Below are 16,119 nucleotides of genomic sequence, written 5' to 3'. Positions count from 1 at the left end.
AAAATCCAAAGAGAGAGAGAGAGACGCGTTCTTTTACGTGGCTGTGCTTTCAAACTTTCAGCAGAGTGATCAGGTGATCAATTTTTTTTTTTTCTCTTTTTTTTGGTATAAGTCTTTTGCCTTGTGAGGGTGGACAAGCTCCTTCTTTCGATTCAGTCTTAAAACCAGTCATGGTACTAATCTCAGATTGAGCTTAAAAAAAGAAAAAAAAAAAAAAAAATGGAGATGGATCCAGACCAGGACAGAATACCAATCTATCTACTATCAATCTATCGATCAATCCATCGGAAGAGAACGTTATTTCATACCCATCGATCATTGAGGATCAGAGGAAGTTTATCAACAATACCTTTTAGGATTAAGTCTGGAAGGATCATTCATCATTCGTGACATTGTTATGGAAGAAAATAATCAAATCGACCTTAAGGATGGTCATGAACAAGATCATCTTGTTACTTTGACTTTCATCCTGGAAAAAAGAAAAAAGACTCTTTACATATTATGACAGGAGAGAAGGAAAGGAGGCGCTGTATATATTTTTTGGACAACACATGTGTCAAAGAGACATATACATGTATAAAAACGATCCGGTGATCTGTAGTCATGGAAAGGAGTCTGTTAGAAGGGATGCATATAAGAAGGTTCACTTTTTTTTTCTTGATTTGCAGAATGCATGTCGAACCTATGATCCATCGGTTTCTTTTTTGACATCTCAGGCACCCTACACTATACAGCAGTAGCAGTAACAGTAGCAGTAGCAGTAGCAGGCAACCATAACATAATTAATAGGAAAAGAAAAAAGAGACAGGCTTTCTTTCAGGACAATCCCCTTCCTCTATCAACTCAAATCAAAAAGAGAAAGAAGGAAATAAAAAATAATACGGGAAAGCTCAGTTTTAACTGACCCTACATCATTTTCTTTTTTTTTTTTTTTTTTTTTTTTTTTTTTTTCATTGTCTTTTATTAGCCTAAGCAAGTCCAAGACATCAAGCAGTTCCTCGAGATTGCTCGCAGAAAGGACGCCAAGTGTACGTTGATACAGGATTTCTTTTCTTTTCTTTTCTTTTTTTATATTCATCATTCTAAACCACATTGGTTATCCAGGAGTCAAACTATCTTCATTGTGGAATCAACATCCAACAAAAGAAAAAAAAAAAGGCAACGACTACAAAAAAAGAAGAGGGCATTATGAGAAAGATTTATGTGTTGAAAGTCATTTTGAACAGGCGTATTTTATGTTCTTTATTTACGAGGAAGGAAAAAGAGGATCATGGACGGTTAAAACTATTGATTGTCGTTAGAGTTTGTCTTTGGAAACTAGAATCTTTAGAGAGACAAAAGACAAAGTTAACTCATGTTGTCCCTTTTTCTTTTATCTCTTTTATCATTGCTTTTACCATTATTACCATTATCTTGAATATATAGCCGGCCGCATCAAGAAGAACGGCAGCCAGACCAAGTTCAAGGTCCGTTGCTCGCGCTACTTGTACACTTTGGTCATCAACGATGCCGCCAAGGCTGAGAAGCTTAAGCAGTCTCTTCCCCCTAGTAAGTTTTATGATAGTTGTCATTTGATTATTAGAATATTATCGGACATTTGTGTTGCCTTTTCCCTTTTTTACCTTAAGATCATTATTGCTCACCAAAAACTCTTTTTTTTTCCTATTCTAAATTTTCTAATGCATTAATATTAGCTCTCTCCATTGAGACTATCAAGAACTAAAGTACAAAAAAAAAAAACCAAACTTTTTTTCATTATGTCTGTTGGAGAAACAAAGACTTGCCAATAAAAAAAAAAAAAAAAAAAAAAAAAAAAAAGGACAAACAATAAATTAAAATGGAGAAAAGTAAAAGGAGAGTGAATGATTTAACTCTTCCTTTTTTTTTTTCTCTCCTCTTGTTTTATGTTTTCTATCTATTAATACAAGTGTTTCTAAGCAGCAATGCAACCCATGAGTTTGTTAGATAAAAGGTGTCTGAGCGTTAGATGGGTATTATGTACATGTAGTTGTAATATTCATACATGTGTATGTCATGCATGTTAAAGAGTCGATTTTTTTTTTTTTTCTATCTTCAGAATGAGCTTTGGACTGGCTTGAAAATACTGTACACAAGAGAAAGAAAAAAAAGATTGTCCTGTGTGTGTGTGCCTGAATATCGATGAGCCCCTCATTACAAGTTCATTTTTCATTTTTTTTTTTTTTTTTTTTTGCACGCGCAACTTTGTCTATTTTTCTGGAAATAAAAAAAAAAAAAAGCCAACACCTTCCCCCCCAAAGGAACTCTATTTCCTCTCTCTCTCTTTCTCTTGACACCTTGACAGGAACTCTAACCTCTGTTCTATTTCATAATTGTCAGTCAGCAATAACTACGACAACACTAAACAGCGACAACAAACAGTGTCAGCAACAGCAACAGCAACAGCAACAGCAACAGCAACAGCAACAGAAACAGAAACAGAAACGGCTACAACAAAAAAAACCACTACAATTCCAGCAGCAACCACTTTCGCAATCATAAATTGGAGAAAGAAAGAAAGCAAGAGAGAGAAAGAGAGAAACGAATATATACATTTATATATATTTATATATATATATAAAAAACACACACACACATACACACACGTATAGAATGACGCTTCCGTTAACCAAGATCCGCGATTTATCCTTCAAGACATCCATCTATGGAATTGAAGAACGGATTGTACTCGACATTGGATCCTGTTACATCAAATGTGGTCTCTCTGGTGAGGCGCGTCCTCGACACTTTATTTCCATGTTTCTCTCAGACGAAGCACTGGATAACTATTTGGGATTGAATCCTGTCCGCCCCATGCACTTTGGACACGACTGTAATGAATTCTGTAACGAACGAGCCAACCATGTCTTTCGGGAAGCTCATCCTCTTGAGGTAAAGAGTCTTTTTTATTGTTATTATTATTATTATTACTATTATTATTTATTATTATTACTATTACGTATTGTCCTTGCATAGCATTACATGGCATTGAATATCGTATCCAATGTACTAACTTGGGACCTCTATCTTTTATTTTTCTATTCTTTCTTCGGATGTTGACGGGTTGGCGAATATCAACAATCAATTTAGTATGCAGAACTATATGAACTGGATTTAATGCGAAAGGATGGTCAGGGGCATTCAGAGGAAGAACGATTAATGATTCTGGAAGAACGACTCTCTGAGTACCTTTATGACGTGTACTTTAAGTAAGTTATGGACACGATCATGGGACGCCAGAGAAACAGAAAAAAAAAAAAAAAAAAAAAAAAAAAAAGGCTAAAGAAACTTTTTTTTAATCCTTCCTTCCTTCCTTCCTTCCTTCCTTCCTTCAAAAAAAAAAAAAAAAAAAAAAAAGACATCTGTTGACGGACCCAAAGCAGAGAAAAGTTATTATTTGTGAATCTCCATTGGCTCCTATTGCCTTGAAGCAGACCATTGCAAAAGTGTTGTTTGAGAAGTTGCAGGTAAGGTTCATATTTTCCATTGCATGTCCAAGTTACCATCCTTTTGTTGGAGGTGTGAATGCTAACAATGCTACTTTAAATATTCATTATTATTTCCTTTCATTCTTTACCCTTCTTTCCTCTTTTATCTCTTTATCTCTTTCCCTTTTTTTTTTTTTTTTTTTTTTTTTGTTTTTTAGGCACCTTCTATCTCCTTCACAAATTCACATTTGTTAGCATTGTTGACAACAGGAACAGCTACAGGATTGGTGATTGATTGTGGACATTTGGAAACTTCGGTTCTTCCCGTAAGCGATTTGTTTAATTCTTTTTCTTTTTATTTTTTTATTTTGAAATCGTTGCCTGTTTGTTCATGAATCAAATATCAAACACTAAACAAATCCAATGGTGATAAAAATAAAAAATAAAAAAAAAAAAAAATACTATCGTCTCCTTTCCAAATAGATTTATTCATCACGCCCATTAACACCATTTATTCGGACAACACCTCGCGCTGGCAAATTCCTTTCGACTCATTTGAAACAACTTCTTCGTGAAAAATGCCCTGTTTCATTGGTGGACAATCCTACAGATCTCCGGACAATACCCGAGTCCATCTTGACCTCTGCATTTCTGGAGACTATCAAGACTCGACTGTTGTTTGCATCTCCCTTGATCGTCAACGCTCGAAGTGGGGATAATATTAACGAGGATGAGATGAACAATAATTATCGGGACCTATCCTCTTCAACTGAGGTTCATGTTGAGGTCTGGTTACCGGAAGAACAAGCTCGTGGGATCCTGGCTATTCCCGGTTGGATCCGAGAAAGAGCAAGTGAATGCTTGTTCAATGGAGATGAGGATGCTTTGAGTGTGACGGACACAATACTAGAGACCATCGCAAAAGTACCCAGTGATTTGAGGAGACCTTTGATCAGCTCTATGCTCTTGATCGGTGGCACTGCACAGTTGCCGAATATTCAGAGCCGTCTCCTGCAGGAAATCCGACGCTCCTTACAGTCAAACCCTAAATGGGCTAAACTGGCAGGCTTAGTGGATTCGGTCAGGTTTTTAGATGACTTGACAGCTGAAGACAAGGCCGCGCTTTCCACAGCGGTTGGGTTTGTAGGAGGAGGAGCAGCACCAGCAATAACAGCAGCAGGAGCTAGTAGAAGCAACACTCCCAGTCTTAGTCGGAGTCATTCAATGTTGGATCAGGACGAAGGATCAGGTTTCGGACCGGGTTCAGCCATCCCTGGTACTCGTGACAGAGAGAAAAAATCCGGTTCAAAAGAAAAGAAGCCGTATCAGAGTAGTGGCAAAGTCTTCATGCCCAATTGTCGCTCATGGATCGGGGGCTCTTTAGTTGGATCGCTCAAGGTCTCGGGACCTGAAATCTTGCGCGAAAACTTTAATGGAACAGTGCCTGACTGGTCTACAGCCAGTCTCTCTGCAACTCAAACCCATCAAGATGCTGCTACTACATCCTCTATGGTCGCTTCTGCTCTTGCCATTTCATATTAGGTTGTTCTTAAAGAAAAATATACAATAATAATATGACTTTAATTGTCAAAAGACTTTAAATTTTTCAATGGTTTCGTCCCACCTTATCTTCATTCATTTGAAAAGAATTTTTTTGTATTTTTGTAATTTTTTTATTTTTTTTATTTTTTATTTGGACTATGTTACAAAGCTTTCTATAAAATATAACAAACGGATACAGGAACTGTAAGGCTCTATATTGGTATTGGTATTAGCTTGATCATGCTGACATCAAACTAACCGGCTCAATGGTTGTCTGATGTTGCGATAAGTGAGCAACACTTGCATACTTTTTTTTTTTCCTTTTTTTCTTCCTGGACCTGCTTTTGATACGACTCCCGATTTTCTTTTTTTCTTTTTTGTGATTACTGGTTGGTGTTGTTTGATGATGCAATGATCCTTTATGAAGCAGCAACAGGAGTGGTAGTATTCTGGTATGCCTCCATTGTCAAAGACTTCAAACTGCGCTGTTGAATACCTCCAGTGACAGGCAACAGAGTATTGCCAACCAAGAATTCATCCACCTCACGAGCGCACTGACGACCCTCGTTGATACCCCAAACAATCAAAGACTGTCCTCGGCGGGCATCACCAGCTGCAAAGACATTGCTGACGCTGGTTCTATAGCTGTCCTTAGGAGTTTCGATGTTTGTGCGACCATCAAGCTTGCAACCAACTGCCTTGAGAAGTTCTGCCTCGGGTCCCAAGAAGCCCATGGAGAGCAAGACAAGATCGGCTTGGAAATACTGCTCAGTACCAGCCATCTCCTTCATGGACCAGCGACCTGAAGCATCCTGAGTCCATTCAACACGGATGGTGTTGAGACCCTTGACCTTACCATTTCCATCAGAGACAAACTCCTTGGTGACAATCGAGTATTCACGGGGATCCTTTCCAAAGTGTGATTGAACCTCAGAATGACCATAGTCTTGCTTGAAGACACGAGGGAATTGAGGCCATGGGTTGTCCTTGGCACGGGTAGCTGGGGGCTGAGGCAGCAACTCAAAGTTGACGATCGAAGCAGCACCATGGCGGAGCGAGGTGGCAATGCAGTCGCATCCAGTATCTCCTCCTCCAATGACGACGACATGCTTGCCTTTAGCAGAGATATACTTGCCATCATTCAATTCAGAGTCCAAGAGTGACTGAGTATTGAGCTGTAAGAACTCCATGGCAAAGTGGATACCATCCAGATTGCGGTTAGCGATGGGCAAGTCACGGGGCCAGGTAGCGCCAGTAGCCAAGATCAAGGCATCACTTTGCTTGCGAATCTCGTTAACGTCATGGGTGACTCCAACGTGAGCATTGGGAACAAAGCTAATGCCCTCAGCAGCCATAAGATCGATACGACGCTGGACAATACCCTTGTCCAACTTCATGTTAGGGATACCATACATGAGGAGACCACCGAAACGGTCGTTGCGGTCGTAGACAGTGACCGTGTGACCAGCCTTGTTCAATTGATCAGCAGCAGCAAGACCAGCAGGGCCAGAACCAATAATAGCGACCTTCCTGCCCGTACGGTGGGTAGGAGGACGAGGTTTCATCCAGCCCATCTCAAAACCACGATCAATAATGGCACACTCAATTGATTTGATGGCAACAGGGAGCTCATTAATTCCAAGAACGCAAGATCCCTCGCAAGGAGCAGGGCAGACGCGACCAGTGAACTCTGGGAAGTTGTTGGTCATCAACAAACGGTTGAGGGCTTCCTCCCACTGATCCTTGAAGACCAAGTCATTCCACTTAGGGATGATGTTTCCGATAGGACATCCAGTGGTATTGCTCTGGCAGAAGGGGACACCGCAATCCATGCAGCGAGCAGCCTGGACTTGAAGCTCACCGTCAGACAAGCGAGCAGAAATCTCCTTGTAGTCCTTGGTGCGCTTCTTGGGGTTACGGTAGGCATCGCCACGTCTCTTATACTTCATGAAACCACGAACCTTGTCCACCATCTCACTACGCTTCTTATAGGTCTCAGCATCAACCATTGAATCTTCAAGGTCGACAAGAGCAGGCTCATTAGGCTTGGGCTTGGCAGCCAGGGGGGAAGCAGTCAAGACGGGTGTAATAATATCGGGTTTAGGAGCAGCTGCAGCCAATTTGGCAGCACGTTGAGCTTCCAAGACCTTCTTGTAGTCCGTAGGCATGACCTTGACGATCTTAGGCAGGTACTCACCCAAATTCTTGAGGATACGATCAGCAATGGCAGAGCCGGTGTAGTGACGATGATCTTCAAGTGTGTCCTTGAACCAAGCAATTTCCTCAGTGTCATTCACAGTCTCGAATGCAACCATCTCCATATTGACCTTGGACTTGAAGTCACCCTTCAGATCAAGAACGTAGGCGATACCACCAGACATACCGGCGGCAAAGTTGCGTCCAGTGGAACCAAGAACAATAACACGGCCTCCTGTCATGTACTCACATCCATGGTCACCAGTTCCTTCGACAACGGCAGTGGCACCCGAGTTACGGACGGCAAAACGCTCTGCAGCAATACCGCTGAAGAAGGCTTTTCCGCTAGTAGCACCATACAAGCAAGTGTTACCAATAATGACGTTGTCCTCGCTCTTGAAGCTCGAGTTCTTTGGAGGGTAAATGATAAGGCGACCACCAGAGAGACCCTTACCGACGTAATCGTTTGAATCACCTTCCAATTCAATAGTAACACCAGGAGCCAACCAAGCACCAAGTGACTGACCAGCAGAGCCCTTCAAGCTGATGTGAATAGTGTCGTCAGGAAGGCCACTCTCGCCATATTTGTTGCTGACATGGTACGAAATGGTGGTTCCCAAGGCACGATCTGTGTTCACAACCTTGCCATCCAACTCCACACGCTTGCCAGTGTTCAAAGCATCTTGGGCCTCACTGATGAATTTGTTGTCAAGGCGAGTATGATGCATATGCTCTTGCTTGCGAACCTTATAAGTGGCGGCACCAGGGCGAAGGGTGAATGCAGGGGTCAAAATGGGAGTCAAATCAATGTTGGCATTCTTGGCATTGCGACGACTCTCATCTACACAGAGAACATCAGTACGACCAACCATCTCGTTGATGGTGCGGAAACCGAGCTTGGCCATGATAGTACGCAACTCCTCTGCAACGTAGTAGAAGAAATTGATCACATGCTCAGGCGAGCCAGCAAACTTCTCACGAAGGTAAGGATCTTGAGTGGCAACGCCAACAGGGCAGGTATTCAAGTGACATTTGCGCATCATGGTGCATCCGAGAGCAATCAAGGGTGTAGTGGCGAAACCCCACTCCTCAGCGCCGAGCAAGCAGGCAATGGCAACATCACGACCAGTGCGGATCTGACCATCTGTCTGGACAACAACGCGTCCACGAAGGTCATTAAGGACCAAGGTCTGGTGACTTTCAGCCAAACCGAGCTCCCATGGAAGACCGGCATACTTGATACCAGTCCATCGAGAGGCACCCGTGCCACCATCATGACCAGAAATGAGGATGTGGTCAGCCTTGGCCTTGGCGACACCGCTAGCAATGACACCGACGCCGACCTCGGAGACGAGTTTGACAGAGATACGAGCGCGAGGGTTAGCGGCCTTGGCATCATAGATAAGTTGTTTCAAATCTTCGATTGAGTAAATGTCGTGATGAGGAGGAGGAGAAATAAGACCCACACCTGGGGTGGAATGGCGTGTCTTGCCAATCTCGTCCGAAACCTTGTGGCCCCTACATTACATTAAAAAAAAAAAAAAAAAAAAAAAAAGAGGGGCTTAGTTACAAAGGCATGACTACTTTCACATGGTAGAACATTTAGAAATGTAAAAAAAACTTACGGCAATTCACCACCCTCTCCAGGCTTAGCTCCTTGAGCCATTTTGATCTGAATTTCATCAGCATCGGCCAAGTAGTACGAAGTCACACCGAAGCGACCAGAGGCAATCTGCTTGATAGCGGAACGAAGCGAGTCGCCATTCTCACGTGGGTTGGAACGAGCAGGATCCTCTCCTCCCTCTCCAGAGTTGGACTTGCCTCCAATGCGATTCATGGCAATCGATAGGGTTGAATGAGCCTCCATTGAGATGGAACCGTAACTCATTGCACCAGTGCAGAAACGCTTGCAAATCTCGGTCCAAGGCTCGACCTCATCAATAGGGATGGGTTTGCGCTTGTTAAAGTCGAACTCGAGCATACCACGAAGGGTACAGTTCTTGATCTGCTCAAATGCGTTCTGAGAGTAGGCCTCATAGGCAGAGTCATTCTTGCGACGGACAGCATCCTGAAGATTGGCAATTCCATGAGGATCGTTGATGTGAGGAATAGCGCCGTTACGCCAGTGGTATTCACCAGATTCGGGAATGCCCTCGACAGTGATTGTATCACGAGAAGGCCAGGCACGTTCATGAAGTGCAAAAGCATCCAAAGCGAGCAAGTCGAAACCAACACCCTTGATTCTGGAAGCAGTACCAGCGAAAGAACGGGCAATGACAGGCTCATCCAATCCAAGAGCCTCAAAAATCTGAGCGCCCTTGTAAGACTGCAGGGTAGAGATGCCCATCTTGGACATGACCTTTAGAATACCGTTGCTAGTGGCCTTGATATAGTTCTTGAGCAACTTCTCTGGACCTGCATCCGAGCGCAATGAGTTCTCGCGATAAAGTTTGAGAATAGCTTCCTGAGCAAGGTAAGGGCAGACTATTGAGAAGTGTTAATAAAGTTAAAGAGGCAGACCAGTCAGCCAATCAATGAGATTAATAAACAAAATACAGTCCGTCCCAATGTCATCCGATGGTCATTCTAAAATCATTATAAACTTACTCATATCGGCACCATAACCAAGGAGAACGCAGGCATGATGGACTTCACGAGCTTCAGCAGTCTCGACACCAATGGCAACACGGGAGCGTTTCTTTTCACGGACGAGGTAGTGATGGACACCACCGGTAGCGATCAGCGAAGACAAAGCAACACGCTCAGCGGAGACACCACGATCAGAGAGAACCACGATCTTGACACCATCCTCAATGGCAGCAGAGACTTGTTCACAGATACGCTCCAAGCAAGGGACATATCCGGCTGGGCCGTCAGACTTGGGGAATGTGATATCGATTACACGAGTCTTCCAGTCCGCACGAGTGATGTCAAAGTTCTTAATAGCCTCCATCTCATTGAGTGAGAGGATGGGAGTGGGCAATTTCAATTTGTGGCATTGGCTCTGATCCATTTCCAAGATGTTACCTTCGGGGCCAACATAGCACTCAAGAGACATGACAATTTCCTCACGGATGGGATCAATGGGAGGATTGGTAACCTGAGCGAAAAGTTGGCGGAAATAATCAAAAATAATTTGAGGCTCGGTTGCAAGACAAGCTAAGGGAGCATCGTTACCCATGGATCCCAAAGCCTCCTTTCCATCGGTAGTCATAGGCATAAGTAAGAGGTTGAGCTGCTCAATAGTAAGCTTAAAAGCAGGAAGACGAGGATCCTGAGTAAGAGGGACATCATCGATCGAGGACATAAGGTCGAACTTAGGGGCGTTGGCAACAGCGTCTGTCATCGACAACATCTGCTCATCAACCCATTGGCGGAAGTTTTGTCGAGCAGCAATCGATAACTTAAGCTCACGATCATCGACAACACGTCCCTCAAGTGTATCGACCAACAGCATCTTTCCAGGCTGGAGACGACCCTTCTCGAGAATGCGCTCTGGAGCAATGTTCAGAGTTCCAACCTCAGACGCACAAATCATCAAGCCATCAGTGGTCTTGTAGAAGCGGCAAGGACGGAGACCATTTCTGTCAAGAGAAGCACCACAGTAGCGTCCATCAGAGAAGGTCATCAAAGCAGGGCCGTCATACGCCTCCATGAGACAGGCAGCCCACTCATACCAGGCCTTCTTCTCAGGCTCCATGTTGGTGTTAGATTGCCAAGCCTCGGGAAGCATCATCATGATAGCTTCGGGTAAGGAGAGCACACCATTGACAACGAGCAACTCAAGGACGTTATCGAAGGCCGAGGAATCTGAACCGCCCTCCTCAATAATAGGGAAGAGCTTCTGCAAATCAGAGCCAAAGTAATCAGAGTGCATAACACCTTCACGGGCACGCATCCAATTCTTGTTACCACGTAAAGTGTTGATCTCACCTATATGATCACATGATGAATATATATAATAAGGAAATTTTTAAATAGTTAGATCTGAAATCAAAAAAATTGGTGTGATATCATAGGTTGATCAAGAGTGCATGAGTGTCACATGGGAGTGCAAGCCCGCATATGCATCGGGAACAGCGCCACCTGTGCGTTCAGATAAGATGCGTAGCTCTGATTGGCCAAAATTTAGGAGAATTATTGAATTGAACCTTAATACAAAAAGTCACCCTCAACTTTTGTATACATGTACAATGTTCCCCGCATGCGTCTCACTGATAGTGTAAACAATCCACAAGCACACAAAAGGATGTACAACCTTAGTGTGCTTGATTGGCGCGTGGGCTAGCTTGCAAAGGAAAAAAAAAAAAAAAAAAAAAAAAGAAATCTTCACAAGGACTGACTAACGGGAGGATCTTATAAACAGAAATAAATCGAAAGCAATAATCACTAACGAATTGGGGAGCAGTGAAGGTTGATTGTACCGGATTCCTCTGTCACCAAAGTCCATATTCGTGTCTACATATCTTCGTCTTGACACCTTCTCTTCCTCACACACAGATAACTATCAACTTTGCCTTAATGATCTTACCATTGTGAGCAGCCCATCTCATGGGCTGGGCACGATCCCAAGAAGGGAAGGTATTGGTCGAGAAACGAGAGTGAACGAGAGCGAAATGAGTAAGGAACTTGTGGTTCTGGAGATCATAGAAAAAGTCGTACACCTGGACGGGCGAGAGTTGGCCTTTATAGACGATGTTTTGGTTTGAGAGCGAGCAAATGTAAAACCAGTTCTTGAGTGTGATCGCATGAGTGGCCTGCTTTCGCAAGAGATATAGTTGACGCTGGAAGCGCTTGTTGTCGAACTTGTTATAGACAGCAGGATCTAAGATCACGAAAGGCTGCTGGATCGAGGGTTCCCTGGACTTGGCAGCAGGTCCCAAGATCGAGTTGTCAACGGGAACAAGACGCCATCCCAAAACCTTGAGTCCATTTTGTTGAGCAATCGACTCGAAGGTCGATTTTTGTTCATGGACATGGGGTTCATCTGGACGAAGGAATACGTTTCCGACTGCGTATTCACCCTGAGCAGGAAGAGTGATATTGAGACGAGTGGCTTCCTCGACCATAAAGGTATGGGGCATACCTGTCATGACTCCGGCACCATCACCATCGCGAGGATCAGCGCTGGTGGCACCACGATGAGTCTAAAAAGAGGACAGTATAAAATGAAGCATTGTCAGTTCAGAATAACGGAGATCGTTGATCAGTTGTATGGGAGGATATAGTAGGAGTTTGAATTTTAAAGACGTACCATGTTGCAAAGAATGGAAGAAGCATCTTTGAGGATGCGGTGAGAAAGCTCTCCCTTAATGTTGGCAATGAAACCAACACCACAAGAATCCTTCTCATTCTCGGGGTTGTAAAGACCCTGAGCGATAGGGAGAGCACCGGCCCACGAGTTGTTGCTCTCGACGTTGTTTTTGTTCATGAAAGCCTCCATTTCAATACGAGAAGTGATCTGTAAAAGATACTAAAATAAAAGTTTGTAGTGACGAAGGATTATAGGCAAGCAAGAAAAAATGAAAAGCGATACAGCAATGTTACAGGAAGTGGTTGAAAAGTTATACAAAGGTAGGAATTACAAGGTATGGATAGAAAACGACAAAGAGAAAATAAAAATGATTAAGATCCGAATTGAATATGCAAAAAGAGGTGAGCAGTCTCTTTAGGATTTCGAAATGGGATATGTAGGTGGAGATTGTGTACAAAGGTACAGGAATGGAAAGGTGTTTTGTACAAGGACAAAGAACAAAGACAAAAAAAATAGATGAAATATGAACAAAAGCAAGAGTGGGGGGAGTGCGATGAGAAGGAAGGAGAGTGGGGGGGAGCAAGCAGAGAGCAGAAAGCAAGAATGAAAGAAAAAAAAAAAAAAAAAAAAAGGAAAAAAAATCCGAGACAGGGTAGAGGGTTTATATAGATTCCGAGATTGGACACAAATCCGCAGGATGAGTCTGTTGATTATCTTGATTGTCATGTTGCAGAAGAACCAAAAAAACAAAAAAAAAAAAAAAAAATTCCTGCGCTTTTTTTTTTTTTTTTCCTTTCGTTCACTACAGTAGTGACAATAGCAACAATGACATGTACTCTCATCTGCTCCCGGTTCAACGAGTTAATGGAGATCGCTAGTTGTCCATAGAGCTTCGCTTTAAGGCAAGCTAAAGCCGAGATATGCACAAGGGACAAAAGGAATCATCCGTCTTGTCATTTGTTCCGCAATTTTTCTTGACTTCAAATAAGACTCATGCTTTATTGAATTGATTAAATAAGGACATTTAAAAAAAAGTTTGAGCAGTGTCTATTGAGGAAATCAAAGTTACTATAGGCTTTCATATGGAATCACAAAGTATTTGCGTGTGGTGAATAAACTTTCCGGCAGGTCATGTCATGGCTCACACGGCCACTTTGATGTGCATACATTTTTGTATACACAAAGTTAATCAATAGACTCAACACCTAGAACCCACTTGAAATTTTGTATAAGCATACATGCAAAAAAAAAAAAAAAAAAAAAAAAGATGCGTTGTCACTATGAAGGGAGCACAGAAATCAACACTGAGCAGGACCCCTATCATATATCCTTTTTACATGCTAATTTCATTTAGAGTGATAATACTACTTTCTTCCCTTCGCTTGAAACGACTAACAGGCACAGCATGTAGACCTCCTATGCGACTTCATCATGCATTAGTTCAGAAAAAGTTCGCGCATGGTATTTTTATACAAGCTACAATACGTTTTTTTGCCCGTAAAAAAAGTATACACCTCTCTCCACAATAATTCTGATTCTTTTCTGGTGTGTGGTTGATCAGATTCCGAGAGGGTACGAAACAGACTACATTTGATTAGTGTTGATTAGTGCAAAGCTCCATGGGTTTTTGATCGCCCGTGACTTTTGTTTTCTGGTAAGACCAAAGATAAAAAAAAATTGAGACAGTCGCATGTTCCTTAACTGATAACGTGTGCTTAAAATTTATAGTTAGTGCAGACACTTCCAGCCATCTATCGGGAAGATATCGGAACTAACGAAGTGTCATGCTTCATGCATGCGTGTAGTGCAAAAAAAAGAAAAGAAAAAAAGCCTCCAATTTTCCATACATTCACATCGCCACTGCCTGTTGATCCCTTTTCTCTTCCTCTTTCCTCTCAGATCTACACTAGAGAGATTACTGCCCTGAGCACTGCATTGTAAGGCATAGAATATGTCATAAAAGATTAATCAGAATCATAATAAAAACCTCTCCACAACATCAAAAGATATTCTCTTTGCAACCATGTTTCTTGGTTTTAACCAATGAACATTCTTCACAATAATCGTGTAAATGCTTCAATGTAGTTCAATATTGTGGTGTACGATATATGGCAACATGAAATAAGAACTCCTAAATCTTTTTGCAAAGCTGGATACCATTGAGCCCATATGTGCTTGTATGCGAACAGACCTTTCGCACTATGGTCAAACACAATGCAATATGGGATATAGTCCCCCTAGTAGAGAGTACCTATGAGTGGAGTTGGGCCATGCCTTGCTCCGATTCATGCGATACAGACGATAAATAATCGGAACTAGGAGAGCTTTCATCCTTTACCTAATGAAGCAAACGAGCTGGACAACCTTTTTGCTTTTGGCCCCTTTTCTTTACATATCAAGGTTAAATATATCTAGGAATGGATGTGGAGACGAAGCTATGGACAGTTGGTTGTAACCCGAAGCAAATTAATGTGGGCAGCCTAGTGCTGTGTCCTGAAAGCTTTGTTTATGTTTTGTGCAACAAAAAGTAAAACTTGGACAATTGCGGGTGAAAGCAAGGATGGGTCTCACGACAGATAGAATCCTCAATAAGATAAACATTTCCCCTCTCATTTTAATATTTTTCCTCCGAAGGTGTAGCCTTAAATTCCCTTGATCTGCCGAGAAAGAAAGTGGGATGTATAACTTTTATGTGTTTACTTGCTTCATTCGGCGGGTCTATACAGGGATTACAGCGTTATGGAAGTCCTGACAGATATATATATTTATATACTATACATTTGCACAATATCTCTTATGTAAACGAAGTTCATCTTGCTTGTTTCTTCCTCCTGCATCATCTCGTTTGTCATGATAAGCTTTTTTACATACCGCCGAGTTTTACCATCCCTCTCGGAAATCTATTGTCATGTGGCGTATTGTCTGTGTGGCATGCAAGTCCTTATCTTGATACAAACAACCATTACTTTCGATGCTACATTTCTACAAAGACAATTTGGCAGTTATGAATATATATATACCTACTTATGAATCCAAACAAAAAAAAAAAAAAAAAAAAGTGATGCGATGTGAAACTGATAAGCGGATGAATATACATTTGTATTCTATACTCTGTACTCTTTCGACAACAAGCAACAAACTATTGATTCATTTATGTGGCAGAATGAATATTTAAACACGGAAAGAATATAAAAATATAATGTTTCTTTCTGAATCTGAATCGCTGATATTCGTACGGGATTGGTGGACAGTCTGTAGAAACTGATTCATAGCAGCAGGCTTTGATTTTCTGTTATCAATCTGTTCATGTCCAAGGGAGACCCTGCTGAATAGGGTAAAGGTTTGCTTCTTCTTCAACCTTATACTCCATGCGATCACAACAACACTCATTCTTATCTTGATATATTTAGATTCATATATTCAGGACTACTAAACTGAAGATTACCAGAGCGCAGTGAGCAATATCGTTTGAACCCCGGAATGGATGGTTTTTTTTAAGGGCAAGGTCATGAGTCTTTTTGTTGATCGATTTCTTTTATCATGGTTGCACAAGGGATCCGCATGGAAAAGGATAACATTATCAAACTACCATGATCATACACTATCAAAGTTATCTGGTTTGTGATCCTCTCCTTGGGACTCGACACGTTTCTTCTTTCTTAAATACTCCACACGACAAAC

General features: G+C 42.0%; 3 protein-coding genes across 3 annotated transcripts; 2 read left to right on the top strand and 1 right to left on the bottom strand.

The window, feature by feature from the left end:
- The first annotated feature begins 150 nt into the window (after nt 1–150).
- Nucleotides 151–1,797, top strand: BCR41DRAFT_362358 (putative 60S ribosomal protein L38). The gene is made up of 4 exons (XM_022025719.1): nt 151–173; nt 968–1,028; nt 1,426–1,548; nt 1,695–1,797. The coding sequence occupies exons 1-4, from the start codon at nt 171–173 to the stop codon at nt 1,721–1,723; spliced, it is 216 nt and encodes a 71-aa protein (XP_021876809.1). The 5' UTR covers nt 151–170; the 3' UTR covers nt 1,724–1,797.
- A 565-nt stretch (nt 1,798–2,362) lies between these two features.
- Nucleotides 2,363–5,017, top strand: BCR41DRAFT_425776 (actin-domain-containing protein). The gene is made up of 5 exons (XM_022030624.1): nt 2,363–2,910; nt 3,109–3,227; nt 3,377–3,485; nt 3,665–3,772; nt 3,930–5,017. The coding sequence occupies exons 1-5, from the start codon at nt 2,632–2,634 to the stop codon at nt 4,986–4,988; spliced, it is 1,674 nt and encodes a 557-aa protein (XP_021876808.1). The 5' UTR covers nt 2,363–2,631; the 3' UTR covers nt 4,989–5,017.
- Nucleotides 5,018–5,367: 350 nt separating this feature from the next.
- BCR41DRAFT_425774 (hypothetical protein) lies at nt 5,368–12,998 on the bottom strand. Its single transcript, XM_022030623.1, has 5 exons — nt 12,439–12,998; nt 11,716–12,331; nt 9,792–11,117; nt 8,810–9,668; nt 5,368–8,702 (listed from the first exon to the last, which is right to left on the bottom strand). The coding sequence occupies exons 1-5, from the start codon at nt 12,625–12,627 to the stop codon at nt 5,408–5,410; spliced, it is 6,285 nt and encodes a 2,094-aa protein (XP_021876807.1). The 5' UTR covers nt 12,628–12,998; the 3' UTR covers nt 5,368–5,407.
- Between the last annotated feature and the right edge of the window lie 3,121 nt (nt 12,999–16,119).

This window comes from Lobosporangium transversale, assembly GCF_002105155.1.
Source record: "Lobosporangium transversale strain NRRL 3116 chromosome Unknown BCR41scaffold_54, whole genome shotgun sequence".
In the NCBI taxonomy this organism is placed as follows: Eukaryota; Fungi; Mortierellomycota; class Mortierellomycetes; order Mortierellales; family Mortierellaceae; genus Lobosporangium; species Lobosporangium transversale.
The sequence above is the reverse complement of the archived record's forward strand: the minus strand, read 5'-3'. Positions and strand labels throughout refer to the sequence as shown.

What these genes read in the sequence shown, in the direction of transcription:
- BCR41DRAFT_425776 (XM_022030624.1), top strand. Translation starts at nt 2,632, where the DNA reads ATGACGCTTCCGTTAACCAAGATCCGCGATTTATCCTTCAAGACATCC. An exon ending in GGGAAGCTCATCCTCTTGAG is followed by an intron (nt 2,911 to 3,108) that starts GTAAAGAGTCTT and finishes CAATCAATTTAG; the next exon opens with TATGCAGAACTATATGAACT. An exon ending in TGGAAACTTCGGTTCTTCCC is followed by an intron (nt 3,773 to 3,929) that starts GTAAGCGATTTG and finishes CTTTCCAAATAG; the next exon opens with ATTTATTCATCACGCCCATT.
- BCR41DRAFT_362358 (XM_022025719.1), top strand. An exon ending in TCGCAGAAAGGACGCCAAGT is followed by an intron (nt 1,029 to 1,425) that starts GTACGTTGATAC and finishes TTGAATATATAG; the next exon opens with CCGGCCGCATCAAGAAGAAC. An exon ending in TAAGCAGTCTCTTCCCCCTA is followed by an intron (nt 1,549 to 1,694) that starts GTAAGTTTTATG and finishes CATTAATATTAG; the next exon opens with CTCTCTCCATTGAGACTATC.
- BCR41DRAFT_425774 (XM_022030623.1), bottom strand. Translation starts at nt 12,627, where the DNA reads ATGGAGGCTTTCATGAACAAAAACAACGTCGAGAGCAACAACTCGTGG. An exon ending in CTTCCATTCTTTGCAACATG is followed by an intron (nt 12,332 to 12,438) that starts GTACGTCTTTAA and finishes TCCTCTTTTTAG; the next exon opens with ACTCATCGTGGTGCCACCAG. An exon ending in GGAGAGGGTGGTGAATTGCC is followed by an intron (nt 8,703 to 8,809) that starts GTAAGTTTTTTT and finishes AATGTAATGTAG; the next exon opens with GGGCCACAAGGTTTCGGACG.